The 18,627-nt window shown below is 41.0% G+C and overlaps 1 protein-coding gene across 1 annotated transcript in view; it reads right to left on the bottom strand.

Moving 5' to 3' along the window:
- Nucleotides 1–18,627, bottom strand: part of LOC141281534 (GTPase IMAP family member 8-like) — a 71,249-nt gene that overhangs the window by 43,470 nt on the left and 9,152 nt on the right. Inside the window, exon 3 of the mRNA XM_073813409.1 lies at nucleotides 15,245–15,889. Within this exon, the coding sequence (XP_073669510.1) occupies nucleotides 15,245–15,889 (645 nt within the window). The remainder of the gene's footprint in view (nucleotides 1–15,244; nucleotides 15,890–18,627) is intronic.

Below are 18,627 nucleotides of genomic sequence, written 5' to 3' on the forward strand. Positions count from 1 at the left end.
CCATGGCAACACCGTTCGAGATATCAAAAATCCCTTCGCAATTTAGCAAGTCCAATGTCTCGACATCATGTTCACCACGTTTGGTGTCAATCGCATGCATCCTCTAGGAGGAGTATTTAAAAGTTCAACGCATGCATTTTTTAAACAATCCAAAATAGCCGACTTCCTGTTGGGCGGAGCTAAAATGTTTGAGTGCGAAAGTTGTTCGGGTCGATGAGATCTATATGCATACCAACTCTCGTACATGTGCGTACATGTTTGCCCGAACTGCGCAACAATGTTTGTTTTTGCATTACAGGGGGCGCTACAGAGCTCCCTTGCCACGCCCATATTCCAGCCTTTGCATGAGCCTAGTGGCACGTGACTTTGACATCTGTGCCAAATTTCCGTTGTTTTCGAGCATGTTAAGGCACCCAAAGTGCACGCCAAGAGCTTAAATATGCCTGAAAATGAAAGTAAAGTTTGACGTGTTGCCATGGGAACAGCGTTCGAGATATCAAAAATCCCTTCGCAATTTATCATCTACAATGTCTCAGCATCATGTTGACCACTTTTGGTGTCAATCGCATGAAAATCCTAGGAGGAGTATTTAAAAGTTCACCACATGCAACTGTCAAGAAATCCACTTTTTGTGACTGCCACACTTCCTGGTGCATGTTGGTGGCGCTATACCCGAGACTCAAAATAGGCACATCGATGCGATCGGAATCCTTGGCCGAACATACACACTGCGTTTCATCCCAATAAGACATTTTTTGCTTTAGTTATTAGACACTTCCTGTTTCATTGAATTCGCCATAAATTTGTCGCCTCGTCATGGCAACACCGTTTGAGATATCAAAAATCCCTTCGCAATTTAGCAAGTCCAATGTCTCAGCATCATGTTCACCACGTTTGGTGTCAATCGTATGAATTCCCTAGGAGAAGTATTTAAAAGTTCATGACTGACACACTTCCTGGCGCCTGGTGGTGGCGCTATACCCGGGAGTCACAATAGGCACATCGATGCGATCGGAATCTTCAGGCGAACAAACACCCCGCGTGTCATCACAATAAGACATTTTTTGCCTTAGATATTAGACACTTCCTGTTTCTCTGATTTCGCCATAAATTTGTCGGCTCGCCATGGCAGAACCGTTTGAGATATCAAAAATCCCTTCGCAATTTAGCAAGTCCAATGTCTCGACATCATGTTCACCACGTTTGGTGTCAATCGCATGCATCCTCTAGGAGGAGTATTTAAAAGTTCACCGCATGCATTTTTTAAACAATCCAAAATAGCCGACTTCCTGTTGGGCGGAGCTTAAATGTTAGAGGGTGAAAGTTGTTCGGGTCGATGAGATCTATATGCGTACCAACTCCCGTACATGTGGGTACATGTTTGTCCGATCTGTGCACCAATGTTTTTTTTTGCATTACAGGGGGCGCTACAGAGCCCCTTTGCCACGCCCGTGTTCCAGCCTGTGCCCGTTTGCAATGACAGATGACTCTGACGTCTGTGCCAAATTTCAAGAGTTTTCGAGTATGTTAAGGCACCCAAAGTGCCCAAAACTGTTAAAAAAAATAAAAAAAAAATAAAAAAAAAATATAGCTGCAAGCAGCAATGGCGGGCCCTCGCACGTTTTTTTAACGCTACACGGTGCGTCCGAGAAAACGATGCACGGTGGGCAAGCGCATCAAGTGGGTAAATATCAGTGGGCTATTTAATGTTGTTACAGAGCCATTTGGGGACTGTAGGTAAAAGAAACCCCACATTTTAGACAAACGGGGGCACTAGTGAGCCACTTAAGAGACACGCCTATGTCTGACATTTTTGTGCACACTTAACAGCCAACAACTCTGATGTGTGTGCCAACTTTAAGGTTAATCTACTCAAGCCAAGAGCCTTAAATATGCCTGAAATAAAAGGAAAGTTTGTGGCGTTGCCATGGGAACAACGTTCGAGATATCAAAAATCCCTTCGCAATTTATCATCTACAATGTCTCGGCTTCATGTTGACCACTTTTGGTGTTAATCGCATGAATATCCTAGAAGGAGTATTTAAAGGAACATCGGCGTCAACTGAAAGGCTTAAATGTGCCTTTAAAATGAAAGTAAACTTTGACGCGTTGCCATGGGAACAGCGTTTGAGATATCAAAAATCCCTTCGCAATTTATCATCTACAATGTCTCTGCATCATGGTGACCACTTTTGGTGTCAATTGCATGATCATTCTAGAAGGAGTATTTAAAGGAACATCGGCGTCAACTGAAAGGCTTAAATATGCCTTTAAAATGAAAGTAAACTTTGACGCATTGCCATGGGAACAGCGTTTGAGATATCAAAAATCCCTTCACAATTTATCATCTACAATATCTCGGCTTCATGTTGACCACTTTTGGTGTCAATTGCATGATTATTCTAGAAGGAGTATATAAAAGTTCACTGCATGCAACTGTAAGGCTTAAATATGCCTTTAAAATGAAAGTAAAGTTTGACACGTTGCCATGGGAACAGCGTTCGAGATATCAAAAATCCCTTCACAATTTATCATCTACTATGCCTCGGCATCATGTTGACCACTTTTGGTGTCAATCGCATGAATATCCTAGAAGGAGTATTTAAAGGAACATCGGCGTCAACTGAAAGGCTTAAATATGCCTTAAAAATGAAAGTAAAGTTTGACACGTTGCCATGGGAACAGCGTTCGAGATATCAAAAATCCCTTCGCAATTTATCATCTACTATGCCTCAGCATCATGTTGACCACTTTTGGTGTCAATCGCATGAATATCCTAGAAGGAGTATTTAAAGGAACATCGGCGTCAACTGAAAGGCTTAAATATGCCTTTAAAATGAAAGTAAAATTTTACGCGTTGCCATGGGAACAGCGTTTGAGATATCAAAAATCCCTTCGCAATTTATCATCTACAATCTCTCGGCTTCATGTTGACCACTTTTGGTGTCAATTGCATGATTTTTCTAGAAGGAGTATTTAAAAGAACATAGCATGGAACGTCAAAAAAAATCCAGCTTTGTGACTGACGCACTTCCTGGCGCCTGGTGGTGGCGCTATACCCGGGAGTCACAATAGGCACATCGATGCGATCAGAATCTTCAGACGAACAAACACCCCGCATGGCATCACAATAAGATATTTTTTGCCTTAGATATTAGACACTTCCTGTTTCTCTGATGTCGCCATAAATTTGTCGGCTCGCCATGGCAGAACCGTTCGAGATATCAAAAATCCCTTCGCAATTTAGCAAGTCCAATGTCTCGACATCATGTTCACCACGTTTGGTGTCAATCCCATGAATCCACTAGGAGGAGTATTTAAAAGTTCAACGCATTCATTTTTTAAACAATCCAAAATAGCCGACTTCCTGTTGGGCGGAGCTTAAATCTTAAAGTGCGAAAGTTGTTCGGGTCGATGAGATCTATATGCGTACCAACTCCCGTACATGTGCGTACATTTTTGCCCGATCTGTGCATCAATGTTATTTTTTTGCATTACAGGGGGCGCTACAGAGATCCCTTGCCACGCCCATATTCCAGCCTTTGCATGAGCCTAGTGGCACGTGACTTTGACATCTGTGCCAAATTTCCGTTGTTTTCGAGCATGTTAAGGCACCCAAAGTGCACGCCAAGAGCTTAAATATGCCTGAAAATGAAAGTAAAGTTTGACGTGTTGCCATGGGAACAGCGTTCAAGATATCAAAAATCCCTTCGCAATTTATCATCTACAATGTCTCTGCATCGTGTTGACCGCTTTTGGTGTCAATCGCATGAAAATCCTAGGAGGAGTATTTAAAAGTTCACCATATGCAACTGTCAAGAAATCCACCTTTTGTGACTGCCACACTTCCTGGTGCCTGTTGGTGGCGCTATACCCGAGACTCAAAATAGGCACATCGATGCGATCGGAATCCTTGGCCGAACATACACACTGCGTTTCATCCCAATAAGACATTTTTTGCTTTAGATATTAGACACTTCCTGTTTCATTGAATTTGCTATAAATTTGTCGCCTCGTCATGGCAACACCGTTTAAGATATCAAAAATCCCTTCGCAATTTAGCAAGTCCAATGTCTCAGCATCATGTTCACCACGTTTGGTGTCAATCGTATGAATTCCCTAGGAGAAGTATTTAAAAGTTCATGAGTGACACAATTCCTGGCGCCTGGTGGTGGCGCTATACCCGGGAGTCACAATAGGCACATCGATGCGATCGGAATCTTCAGACGAACAAACACCCCGCGTGTCATCACAATAAGACATTTTTTGCCCTAGATATTAGACACTTCCTGTTTCTCTGATTTCGCCACAACTTTGTCGCCTCGCCATGGCAGAACCGTTCGAGATATCAAAAATCCCTTCGCAATTTAGCAAGTCCAATGTCTCGACATCATGTTCACCACGTTTGGTGTCAATCGCATGAATCCCCTGGGAGGAGTATATAAAAGTTCAACGCATGCATTTTTTAAACAATCCAAAATAGCCGACTTCCTGTTGGGCGGAGCTTAAATGTTAGAGGGCGAAAGTTGTTCGGGTCGATGAGATCTATAAGCGTACCAAGTCTCGTACATGTGCGTACATTTTTGCCCGATCTGTGCATCAATGTTTTTTTTTGCATTACAGGGGGCGCTACAGAGCCCCTGTGCCACGCCCGTGTTCCAGCCTTTGGATTTCTGCGATGACGGACGACTCTGACGTCTGTGCCAATTTTCAAGAGTTTTCGAGTATGTTAAGGCCCCCAAAAAGTCCAAAAGTGTTAAAAAAAAATAAAAAAAAAAAAAATAATAATAAAAATAATAATCCGAGCAAAAACAATAGGGCTTCGCACCTACGGTGCAGGCCATTCTGGCCTGCTCCTCGGTGCTCGGGCCCTAATAATAAATTCTAACAAAATCAATAGGGCTTCGCACCTTTCGGTGCAGGCCATTCTGGCCTGCTCCTCGGTGCTCGAGCCCTAAATATAGCTGCAAGCAGCAATGGCGGGCCCTCGCACGTTTTTTTACCGCTACACGGTGCGTCCGAGAAAACGATGCACGGTGGGCAAGGGCATCAAGTGGGTAAATATCAGTGGGCTATTTAATGTTGTTACTGAGCCATTTGGGGACTGTAGGTAAAAGAAACCCCACATTTTAGACAAACTGGGGCGCTAGTGAGCCACTTAAGAGACACGCCTATGTGTGACCTGTTTGTGCACACTTAACAGCCGACAACTCTGATGTGTGTGCCGACTTTTAGGTTAATCTAAGCACGCCAAGAGTCCTAAATATGCCTGAAATAAATGTAAAGTTTGGGGCGTTGCCATGGGAACAGCGTTCGAGATATCAAAAATCCCTTCGCAATTTATCATCTACAATGTCTCAGCATCATGTTGACCACTTCTGGTGTCAATCTCATGAATATTCTAGAAGGAGTATTCAAAAGAACATCGGCGTCAACTGAAAGGCTTAAATATGCTTTTAAAATGAAAGTAAAATCTGACGCGTTGCCATGGGAACAGCGTTTGAGATATCAAAAATCCCTTCGCAATTTATCATCTACAATGTCTCGGCATCATGTTGACCACTTCTGGTGTCAATCTCATGAATATTCTAGAAGGAGTATTTAAAAGAACATCGGCGTCAACTTAAAGGCTTAAATAAGCCTTTAAAATGAAAGTAAAGTTTGACAAGTTGCCATGGGAACAGCGTTTGAGATATCAAAAATCCCTTCGCAAATTATCATCTACAATGTCTCGGCATCATGTTGACCACTTCTGGTGTCAATCTCATGAATATTCTAGAAGGAGTATTTAAAAGAGCATCGGCGTCAACTTAAAGGCTTAAATAAGCCTTTAAAATTAAAGTAAAGTTTGACGCGTTGTCATGGGAACAGCGTTCGAGATATCAAAAATCCCTTCGCAATTTATCATCTACAATGTCTCAGCATCATGTTGACCACTTTTGGTGTCAATCGCATGAATATTCTAGAAGGAGTATTCAAAAGAACATCGGTTTCAACTAAAAAGGCTTAAATATGCCTTTAATATGAAAGTAAAGTTTGACGCGTTGCCATGGGAACAGCGTTTGAGATATCAAAAATCCCTTCGCAATTTATCATCTACAATGTCTTGGCATCATGTTGACCACTTCTCGTGTCAATTGCATGAAAATCCTAGGAGGAGTATTTAAAAGAACATCGAATGGAACTGTCAAAAAAATCCACCTTTGTGACTGACACACTTCCTGGCGCCTGGTGGTGGCGCTATACCTGGGAGTCACAATAGGCACATCGATGCGATCGGAATCTTCAGACGAACAAACACCCCACGTGTCATTATAATAAGACATTTTTTGCTTTAGATATTAGACACTTCCTGTTTCTCTGATGTCGCCATAAATTTGTCACCTCGCCATGGCAGAACCGTTCGAGATTTATAGCAAAAAATAGTGACTGCACACTCACTTGCAAAATAATTTTGTTATAACCAACGTTTCGGCAAATAGCCTTCGTCAAGGTATGTGTTCGTTCAAGGTAAGGCGAGCTTAAATACAGCCCTACACAGGTGCATACAATTATTCTTAATTCGAAACAATCAGTTAATCAAGCTATAAACCACAGAATCAATTACAAATACATGATAAGAGTAAATACAAGAAAAACAACAGTATACAAACATCACCAACCATGAGATACAAAGCACACTCATAAAAAACAGCTCAGATCAAAGTCAACATTTAAACCATAAGGGACAAGAGTTCTTAATGTATGTATCCAATATGCTTCCCGTCTAAGCAGGACACATTCAAGATCACCACCTCTCCTCGGTAAAGCAACTCGTTCAATTCCTACATATCGTAGGGAGGCAATAGAGTGGTTAAATTCAACAAAATGAGCAGCTAAGGGATAATTCATATTTCTGCATCGGATTGTACTACGATGCTCTGAAATACGTGTTTTTAATTCAAGCGATGTTTTGCCAACATAAGATTTACCGCAAGGACATGTTATGAGGTAGATAACTGCTTTGGTTTTACAACTTATAATCCCTTTAATAGGAATCGGTGTCCCAGTATGCGGATGTTTAAATGAAGTACAGCGGTAAGTGTAGCTGCATTGACTACATGAACCACATCGGTAGTTACCTTCAGGAATTGGTGTTAATGTCATTTGTGTTGTGACAGGTGGAGGAGACAAATATGATCTCACCAGATGATCTTTCAAATTACGTCCGCGCTTGAACACCGTGAGCGGGGGATCCTGAAAAGACGCAAGCCTTCTATCAGTTTTTAAAATATGCCAATGTTTGTTAATTATTTTCTTAATGTGTTCCGATTTTTTAGTATATTTTGTAGTAAAAACCACAGAAAATCTTTTTTGATGTTTTTCTTTCTTTCTTAACAAATCAAGTCGAGATCGTCCCTCAATTTTTTCCTCAGCTATTTGAATTTGCTTCTTAGTATAGCCCCTACAGTGAAAGGATTCTTTTAAAACGTTAAAATTCCTTTTAAGATCGTCTGGTTTGCTGCAAATTCTCTTTATCCGACACATTTGGCTGTAAGGTAGGCTGTTCTTTAAAGGTAAACAATGATAGGAATCAGCTCTCAAAAAAGTGTTACGAGCTGTAGGTTTTCTGTAAAGATCTGTGTACAAATAGTTGCCTTCTTTGATTATCCACAAATCCAGAAAACTAACCTTATTAGCATCAAACTCCATTGTAAATGTCAAAAACTTTGAACAGCCATTTAGATATTGAAAAAAGGAATGGAGTTGTGTAGCATCACCTTTAAAGAGACAGAAACAATCATCCAAATATCTCTTCCAAATCAATATATTGGTAGAAAACACATGGTTGGAGTAAATAAATTTCTCCTCAAAGAGAGCCATATAGAGATTCGCAAAAGAGGGTGCAAATGTACTACCCATTGCCACGCCTCTCTTTTGAATATAAAAGTCATTCTGAAATATAAAATAATTATAGGAAAGTACAATTTCCGATAGTGTCTTAATACATTCATTAGAAGGAATTGAATCAGTACGTTCAGATATAAAGTGGACCATAGCCTCAACACCCTCTTTGTGTGGAATACATGTATACAAAGATTGGACATCAAATGAGACCAGTAAAATGTCCTCGGGTATTGGATTAATAGAATCTATGTAAGACAACATATGCATAGTATCCTTCAAAAAAGAGGGCATTTTGTTACAGAATGGTCTTAAAAAGAAATCGACAAAAGTAGAGATAGAGGAAGTCAATGAACCAATACCTGATACAATTGGACGTCCTGGTGGTGATTCTAGACGTTTATGTATTTTAGGTAAGGTGTAGAATGTAGAGATAATGGGATTTTCTATATTAAGGAATTCAAATTCTCTCTTATTAATCTCAGCAGATTGTAACATCGACACGAGAACATCATGAATTTGCTCTTTAAAAATTCTCGTCGGATCTTCTGGGAGTTTTTCATAAAAATCTGAATCAGATAGCTGTCTTTTACATTCACTTATATAATCACTGACATTCTGAATCACAATCGCCCCTCCTTTATCCGCTGCTTTTATAATGATAGTATTATCAGTCTTTAAATCAAGCAGAGCCTCTCGTTCCTCCTTAGACAAGTTGTCATGTCGTCTACATGTTTTAATGTCACTAAATAACATCTCAACATCATGTTCAACCAATCGACAGTAAGTTTCCACTGATGGATTTCTATTAACAGGTGGATTAAAAGAACTTTTTACTTTAAAAGGAGTTCCACTTTTCTCATCTTGGGTAGGAGTTGTACATTCTTGCATATGAGATTGGGAACTAAAAAATTCCTTAATCCTGATGTTTCTAAAGAATTTGTACAAGTCAATTTTAATATCAAAGTCTTTTGCTTCAAAACACTGGACAAAAGATAATCCCTTGTTCAAAACCGAAATATGAGAAGAATTCAAGATCTTACTGGAAAGGTTGAAAACAGTCATTTCCTGATCGTTGTCCTTGATCGGGTCGCTGGACCTCGATTTTCGGTTCCTCTTGCCCCGTCTAATCCGCGACGAACTTGTTCTATTTGATGTCTTTTTGGATTGTGTCTGCGTCGATTGTCCGATAAAAAACTCGAACCTGAAGTGGTTGATGAGCAAGCGGATGAGGAGTCAGATGTGTGGATTCTGTATGGTCGTCTTGTTTTAGGAGGTCTGTTACCCCGATCAGAACTAGATCCTGAAGATCTCCAAAAGTAAGTTCTCCCTTCCTGTTTCTCCCTTTTATCCCGGTTGAACTTCTTTATTTTTAATTCCTTCAGTTGTTGAGTGAGTTTCTGTTGTTGATCTTGACTTTCTTGCATAACGTTAGATAATAAATCCTCAGAAAGTGTAGCTCGAAACGACTCCATCTTTTCTTCATATTCCTTCTCAATCTCGTTAAAATCTTTCTTGAGTTGGTCCACTAATAGAGTCATCAAGTCCAATGAACATTTGTTTAGGATAGCACACCATCGTTCACAAAATTCCTCAGTGCGTTTACCCAACATAGGTTCCTTTTGCCATCTTAATCCTCGGGGAATAATCCCTTGTCTGATGTAATCACTAAGGGTAACGATGTGTAAGTGAGTTTTAGTTTTTCTCGTTCCTAAGTGGGACAACTCAGACTGTGTTACGGAATCCAATCGATCCGTTGTATCAAACAGTGATTCTGTTGTGATTATGTCCTCACGCTGTCTTTGACTATATTCAAAAAACTCACTTGAGTTGGAAGCTGATCCCAAAATAGACTCGTGTGTGGACATTTTGGACAAGTCGGGTGCTGCTTGTTGAACGTATCAAATAATCAAAAAATGAAACAACCGCACTCCGTCCGAGGTGCAAGTCAAAAAGAATATATCCAAATATATAGCAAAAAATAGTGACTGCACACTCACTTGCAAAATAATTTTATTATAACCAACGTTTCGGCAAATAGCCTTCGTCAAGGTATGTGTTCGTTCAAGGTAAGGCGAGCTTAAATACAGCCCTACACAGGTGCATACAATTATTCTTAATTCGAAACAATCAGTTAATCAAGCTAAAAACCACAGAATCAATTACAAATACATGATAAGAGTAAATACAAGAAAAACAACAGTATACAAACATCACCAACCATGAGATACAAAGCACACTCATAAAAAACAGCTCAAATCAAAGTCAACATTTAAACCATAAGGGACAAGAGTTCTTAATGTATGTATCCAATATGCTTCCCGTCTAAGCAGGACACATTCAAGATCACCACCTCTCCTCGGTAAAGCAACTCGTTCAATTCCTACATATCGTAGGGAGGCAATAGAGTGGTTAAATTCAACAAAATGAGCAGCTAAGGGATAATTCATATTTCTGCATCGGATTGTACTACGATGCTCTGAAATACGTGTTTTTAATTCACGCGATGTTTTGCCAACATAAGATTTACCGCAAGGCAGTGGCGAAGCCAGAAATGTTTAAGTGGGTGGGCCTTTATAAAACAGGGTGGGCAAAGCATCGAATGTACATAAACTGGGGGCGTGCACAACAAAGTTTTTACGCCTGTGGTGGGCGTATGTTTTTTTCCCAATGGAAGCATGGCGTTTTTCAAAACAGCCAGCAGCTGTCCATTTATTGAAAAAGCTCAGCTCGTCAATGTAAGTTCTCAAACGGCCATTTAATCACAGTGGACGAAGGGCGGACAAATATCACAACAACCAACCGGCTCACAGCTCAAGTATCACAGCAACCAAAGCGCTATAGGCTGAAAAAACAGCTGGTATTTGGCGTCCTCCAGGCGTTTTCAGCCGCGTTTAAAAACGTTGGTGTGCACGCTACCTAAGCCAAAATTATAAAACAACTTATAAATAACCAACAGTAACTTATCTACAGTAGGGCTGTGCCTGTTTTATACACTCTATGGGCAGTGCCACACCAAATTATTAATCCACTTGAAAACACAGAACTCAATATAAACTGAATTAGTAAAGGAATTAGTTTTTACGTTATTTACGTTACGTGAACATAGTTCCGAACAATGATTTGTCATTCCTCGTCAGCAAAATGCATGACGTGAAATCGTCATAGGATACGACAGATTCAACAGGTAACGTTAGTGATTTGATTTTACTAAAGAACTCGTTTGAGAGATTGTTATTTAATGAGAAAATGGCCATCAAACAACATGGCGCAATACAAAATTGCATGTGTTGTCATTTAAGTGTACATTTTATTCCAACAACAGTAAATCATACAGCCTATGACACAACACAGAGTCTGCCCCCTTAAATAGTTGACTGGAGTAATACTCCTGACTATAAACTGTAAATAGTATTGACACCACTGTAAACATTACGAAAATGTCTGAACTCACCTTTAGATGTCCTACTGTATTAGTCTGAGAAGGGGCTTCTGGTTAAAGACGGAGAAAGTCTCGATCATAATAACAAAGTCCAATATCTTTGATCATAATATGTCCCTTCGCGCAAAGAAAAGCAGAAATACATTTCTCAGACGAGCATTTATCATCGATGAGCGTAACGTAATTATGTTTTTTATACAGTATGTGGTGAAGAACAGTCTTTGACACAGCATGACGTCTTATCAAAGTAATAAGTGCTCGTTTCATTTTGACGACGTTTGAAAAGATGTCCTCAGTAATCCAACATTTCCATGAGCGATGTATAGTCTCTGTCTCCAAATGTAAACAGACAGCAGCAGATGTCATCATGGAAAGCCTGTTAAACGCGATGATTTGCGACTTGCTATTTTCAAATTCAGTTCAATCGCGCGTAGGCGGAACTAACAATGACTGACGAATCATATTCAACGTTTCATGTTGACAAGCGTGTGCACCAATAGGGTAAAAAAACTGCGAAACTGCTTGAACATGCAAACTTGCTCTTATATTTTATATTTTAATTATATTTATAATTTTATTACATATATGAAATTATAGTGTGATAAGACGTCTATTCGTAGTACTATTATTTATTTTTGTTAAATTATTTACACATTTGTCTGGAAAATGGCCTTCTGATTGGATGGGCCACAACTCAAAGTGGGCGGGCCCAGGCCCGGCCAGGCCCACCCGTAGCTTCGCCACTGCCGCAAGGACATGTTATGAGGTAGATAACTGCTTTGGTTTTACAACTTATAATCCCTTTAATAGAAATCGGTGTCCCAGTATGCGGATGTTTAAATGAAGTACAGCGGTAAGTGTAGCTGCATTGACTACAAGAACCACATCGGTAGTTACCTTCAGGAATTGGTGTTAATGTCATTTGTGTTGTGACAGGTGGAGGAGACAAATATGATCTCACCAGATGATCTTTCAAATTACGTCCGCGCTTGAACACCGTGAGCGGGGGATCCTGAAAAGACTCAAGCCTTCTATCAGTTTTTAAAATATGCCAATGTTTGTTAATTATTTTCTTAATGTGTTCCGATTTTTTTGTATATTTTGTAGTAAAAACCACAGAAAATCTTTTTTTATGTTTTTCTTTCTTTCTTAACAAATCAAGTCGAGATCGTCCCTCAATTTTTTCCTCAACCGTTCGAGATATGAAAAATCCCTTCGCAATTTAGCAAGTCCAATGTCTCGACATCATGTTCACCACGTTTGGTGTCAATCCCATGAATCCTCTAGGAGGAGTATTTAAAAGTTCAACGCATGCATTTTTTAAACAATCCAAAATAGCCGACTTCCTGTTGGGCGGAGCTTAAATGTTAGAGTGCAAAAGTTGTTTGGGTCGATGAGATCTATATGCGTACCAACTCTCGTACATGTGTGTAAATTTTTGCCCGATCTGTGCCCCAATGTTTGTTTTTGCATTACAGGGGGCGCTACAGAGCCCCCTTGCCACGCCCAAGTTCCAGCCTTTGCCGGGTCCTAATGGCCGACGACTCTGACATCTCTGCCAATTTTCAAGAGTTTTTGAGTATGTTAAGGCCCCCAAATTGGCCCGAAACGTAAAAAAAAAATAAAAATAAATAAATAAATATAATAAATCCGAGCAAAAACAATAGGGCTTCGCACCATTCGGTGCAGGCCATTCTGGCCTGCTCCTCGGTGCTCGGGCCCTAATAATAAATCCGAGCAAAAACAATAGGGCTTTGCACCTTTCGGTGCAGGCCATTCTGGCCTGCTCCTTGGTGCTCGGGCCCTAAATAATAAATCCGAGCAAAAACAATAGGGCTTCGCACCTACGGTGCAGGCCATTCTGGCCTGCTCCTCGGTGCTCGGGCCCTAATAAATCAGAGCAAAACCAATAGGGCTTCGCACCTTTCGTTGCAGGCCATTTTGGCCTGCTCCTCGGTGCTCGGGCCCTAATAAATCTGAGCAAAAACAATAGGGCTTCGCACCTTTCGGTGCAGGCCATTCTGGCCTGCTCCTCGGTGCTCGGGCCCTAATAATAAATCCGAGCAAAAACAATAGGGCTTCGCACCTTTCGTTGCAGGCCATTTTGGCCTGCTCCTCGGTGCTCGGGCCCTAATAAATCTGAGCAAAACCAATAGGGCTTCGCACCTTTCGTTGCAGGCCATTTTGGCCTGCTCCTCGGTGCTCGGGCCCTAATAAATCTGAGCAAAAACAATAGGGCTTCGCACCTTTCGGTGCAGGCCATTCTGGCCTGCTCCTCGGTGCTCGGGCCCTAAATAATAAATCCGAGCAAAAACAATAGGGCTTCGCACCTACGGTGCAGGCCATTCTGGCCTGCTCCTCGGTGCTCGGGCCCTAAATAATAAATCCGAGCAAAAACAATAGGGCTTCGCACCTACGGTGCAGGCCATTCTGGCCTGCTCCTCGATGCTCGAGCCCTAATAATAAAAATAATAAATCCGAGCAAAAACAATAGGGCTTCGCACCTACGGTGCAGGCCATTCTGGCCTACTCCTCGGTGCTCGAGCCCTAATAAACCGAGCAAAAACAATAGGGTCCTCACACCCCGGTGTGCTCGGGCCCTAATAATAATCCGAGCAAAAACAATAGGGCTTCGCACCTTTTGGTGCAGGCCATTCTGGCCTGCTCCTCGTTGCTCGGGCCCTAATAATCCGAGCAAAAACAATAGGGCTTCGCACCTTTCGGTGCAGGCCATTCTGGCCTGCTCCTCGGTGCTCGGGCCCTAATAAATCAGAGCAAAACCAATAGGGCTTCGCACCTTTCGTTGCAGGCCATTTTGGCCTGCTCCTTGGTGCTCGGGCCCTAATAAATCTGAGCAAAAACAATAGGGCTTCGCACCTTTCGGTGCAGGCCATTCTGGCCTGCTCCTCGGTGCTCGGGCCCTAATAATAAATCCGAGCAAAAACAATAGGGCTTCTTACCTTTCGGTGCAGGCCATTCTGGCCTCTCCTCGGTGCTCGGGCCCTTAAAATAATAATCAGAGCAAAAACAATAGGGCTTCGCACCTTTCGGTGCAGGCCATTCTGGCCTGCTCCTCGGTGCTCGGGCCCTAATAATAAACCGAGCAAAAACAATAGGGTCCTCACACCCCGGTGTGCTCGGCCCCTAATTAAAACTGCAAGCAGTGATGGAAGGGCCCTCGCACGCATGTGCACCGCCACTCTATGGCCTTAGTAAAGCAATGAACCAGGGGGATTGAAATTTCAGTGGGTAAAAATAGGTGGATATTCAAAGGAACATCAGTCTTGCAACTCCTAGCCTCCTTCAGCTTTTGCCAATGAGTATAAGCCCGCCCTATGTTCACTCTAGTTCGAGTTCACTTTCTCTATTGTGCTCCCGTTTTCTTTTCTTCGCCTCCTCCAAAATGAAACCCTTCCTTTTCTTTGCAGGCTCCGCCATGATGACAATTGAAAAGCTGCATTATTTTATATGTACCTGCCGAGTATGCTCCACCCACAGCCTGCAGGATGCTCCACTGCCGTAAAGCAAGTTTTTGTAGTTTTCACTCGAATTACAGGGCCGCGACCCGACCGTTGGAAACTTCTTTAGTGCGGTTTTGGCCGATAGAGGGCTGCAAAGCGAATGTGAAAGTGCCGTTCACCCTGTTTTAAGTGGATGAACGACTGAAACTTTTTTGGAAACGTTATTTTAAGGTAAAAAAACTCTTTGGTGTTGCTTTAATGTCATGCCCTGAGCCCAGGGTTTACAAATTTATAGTGTGAAATCACAACACCTGAAAACCTGGGATTAAACATTAGGCCATTATTACACAGATTCATTCATATTCATTACATATAATTTCATATTCTTTTTTACATTTTTACATTGTCATTAATTATTCTCTGAAGTGTTTATAGAAGCACTGTGATGTTTACTCACTCATCTGTGATCTGATCATCTCTCTCTTTTTCTTCATCATCTTTATTCGTTCTTCTGCCCTCTCTTCTTCTTCTCTCCTTCTCTCCTTCATCTGCTGTAAAATGTGTCTGTCCATTTCAAAATGCCAGCCGTTGTTTTCTGTCACTGTTTCCTCTATCTTCTCCAGCAGATCTTTGATCTGAGTCTCATCACTTCTGTTGTTATTGTTGAGAAGATGATATCTGTTCCCACATTTCTCCACCAGCCACTGGAGATCCTCACCTTCACTCTCAATGTGTTGCTCTATAGTTGTGTCTCCTAGAAAGTCTCCAAAAGTGAAGAGCACTATAGTGTGACTCCAGACTCTCTCAGTGAGAAGATTTATATATCCTTTCAATACTCTTCTATCTTGCTCTGTAAATTTAGTGTCCAAACGTATAACCAGAAAAACAATGTGAGGAGACAAAGACACACTGAGTAAAATCTCTTGTTTTAGTATCTCAGAGATCTGCTCTACACATGTTTTCCTCTTCCATCCAGGAGCTTCAATCACAGTGATGTGCTTGTCTTCTATTTCTCTCTTAAAACACTTTATTGCTGAACTCTTACCAGCTCCTTTGTACCCCATGAACACAACCCTTAACTCTGAGAAATTTAGATTGTCACCTGTTAGAAATAAAAAAAAACACATATTAAACCGATAGTCCTGGTGCTTGATGATGGTCCATTATTTATGATTAAGTGCAGCTGTGAACTCGCACTGCCCCATAGCACTTTGCTAAGCATTCTGTTACTGTTTGATATTGGCCCTGTCCCAAATGGCGCACTTCATGTGGACTTTCGGTCTCGTTGCCTTAAATTGCGCATGCTCGCTTAGTCTACGAGCCCGTAGCGTAGGGTGTCCCATCTGTCATTTTTACGCTCCGAAGTGTGCTCATCAGCATCCCCTTTGCACCCTTGATGCGGTCTCAAGGGTGCAAAGGGGATGCTGATGAGCACTTTATCTACCCAGAAGTCCTTGCAAAAGAGCAATCAGACGACGGATGGGAGAGGTTCACACTGATGGGCAACTTCTCTTCATATTTCCGGCGTGAAACTCATGGACTCGTGTCAAGGGTCCCTAAAGTCTGCAATACGTTATATCATCAAAGTGTGGATTCTGAGGAAGTCCACAAGTCTGGAGTGTGCCATTTGGGACAGGGCCTTAGGGTGCCAACCAACAATACAAAGGATCATTGGCATAAACAACAGTGAAGGTTTAGCAACAACTATCTGTTTGTCTGACCTGTGGTAGGAGAGTGTTCGTGAAAATTGCGAAAATTGACAATTTCTTTTTTTGCCATTCTAATTGGTAATAATTCTGAAGAAAGTTCCATAATCATTGTAGTGCAATAACTATATAATTGCAATACAGCTGTAATAAGTGTTCATATCATAAAGTGAATTTACTATCCTGCATTCTAGTTTTACTCTAGAAAGTTTACACTGGCAGGTGTAAATTAAATTAAATTGCATCTAAAAGCAGTAATAACATTTAAACAAATACAACCCCAAAACAGAAAAAGTTGGGACACTGTAGAAATTGTGAGTAAAAAAGGAATGGAATAATTTACACATCTCATAAACTTATATTTTATTCACAATAGAATATAGATAACAAATCAAATGTTGAAAGTGATACATTTTGAAATGTCATGCCAAATTTGGCTCATTTTGGATTTCATGAGAGTTACACATTCCAAAAAAGTTGGGACAGGTAGCAATAAGAGGCCGGAAAAGTTAAATGTACATATAAGGAACAGCTGGGGGAGGACCAATGTTTAGGAATAGAAATGTTATCCCATTCTTATCTAAAACACGCTTCTAGTTGTTCAACTGTCTTAGGTCTTCTTTGTCGCATCTTCCTCTTTATGATGCGGCAAATGTTTTCTATGGGTGACAGATCTGGACTGCAGGCTGGCCGTTTCAGTACCCGAATCCTTCTTCTATGCAGTCTTGATGTTGTAATTGATGCACTATGGGTTACACTTTATTTTGATAGTCCACTTTAGACATTCTACTAACTATAAATAACTTTGCAACTACTTGTCAACTAACTTTCAATTATTTGCAACTATACGTCAAATAACTGTCATTAGTGTATTAGTAGACTGTAAGGGTTGGGGTTAGGGAAGAGGTTTGGGTTAGTGGAATAAGTTGACATGCACCTGCAAAGATACTTATAGACAGTTGAATGTCAGTTGAGATATCATCACAATAAAGTGTTAGTAGATATTAAGCAGACAGTCTACTAATTCTCTAAAGATTGGTAGTTGATAAGTAGTTGCAAAGTTACTTATAATTAGTAAAATGTCTAAAGTGGACTATCAAAATAAAGTGTTACCGCACTATGTGGTCTGGCATTGTCATGTTGGAAAATGCAAGGTCTTCCCTGAAAGAGACGACGTCTGAATGGGATCATATGTATCTAGAACTTGGATAAACCTTTCAGCATTGATGGTGCCTTTCCAGATGTGTAAGCTGCCCCTGCCACACGCACTCATGCAACCCCAAACCATCAGAGATGCAGGCTTCTGAACTGAGCGCTAATAACAATTTGGGTTGTCATTGTCCTCTTTAGTCCGGATGAAATGGCGGCCCAGTTTTTCAAAAAGAACTTCAAATTTTGATTCGTTGGACCACAGAACAGTTTTTCACTTTGCCACAGTCCATTTTAAATGATCCTTGCCCAAGGAAAACGCCTGTGCTTCTGGATCATGTTTAGATATGGCTTCTTTTTAGACCTACAGAGTTTTAGCTGGCAACAGCGAATGACACGGTGGATTGTGTTCACTGACAATGTTTTCTGGAAGTATTCCAGAGCCCATGTTATGATTTCCATTACAGTAGCATTCCTGTATGTGATGCGGTGCCGTCTAAGAGCCGAAGATCACAGGCATCCAGTATGGTTTTCCGGCCATGACCCATACGCACAGAGATTGTTGCGGCTTCTCTGAATCTTTGGATGATATTATGCACTGTAGATGATGATAACTTCAAACTCTTTGCAATTTTTCTCTGAGAAACTCAGAAAACAATTTTTCGCTGCAGCTTTGGGGGAATTGGTGATTCTCTGCCCATCTTGACTTCTGAGAAACACTGCCACTCTGAGAGGCTTTTTTTATACCCAATCATGTTGCCAAATGACCTAATAAGTTGCAAATTGGTCCTTCAACTGTTCCTTATATGTACATTTACATTTTCTGGCCTCTTAATGCTATCTGTCCCAACTTTTTTTGGAATGTGTAGCTCTCATGAAATCCAAAATGAGCCAATATTTGGCATGACATTTCAAAATATCTTACTTTCAACATTTGATATGTTATCTATATTCTACTGTGAATAAAATATAAGTTTATGAGATT

This window comes from Paramisgurnus dabryanus, chromosome 23 (genome assembly GCF_030506205.2).
Source record: "Paramisgurnus dabryanus chromosome 23, PD_genome_1.1, whole genome shotgun sequence".
Classification (NCBI taxonomy): domain Eukaryota; kingdom Metazoa; phylum Chordata; class Actinopteri; order Cypriniformes; family Cobitidae; genus Paramisgurnus; species Paramisgurnus dabryanus.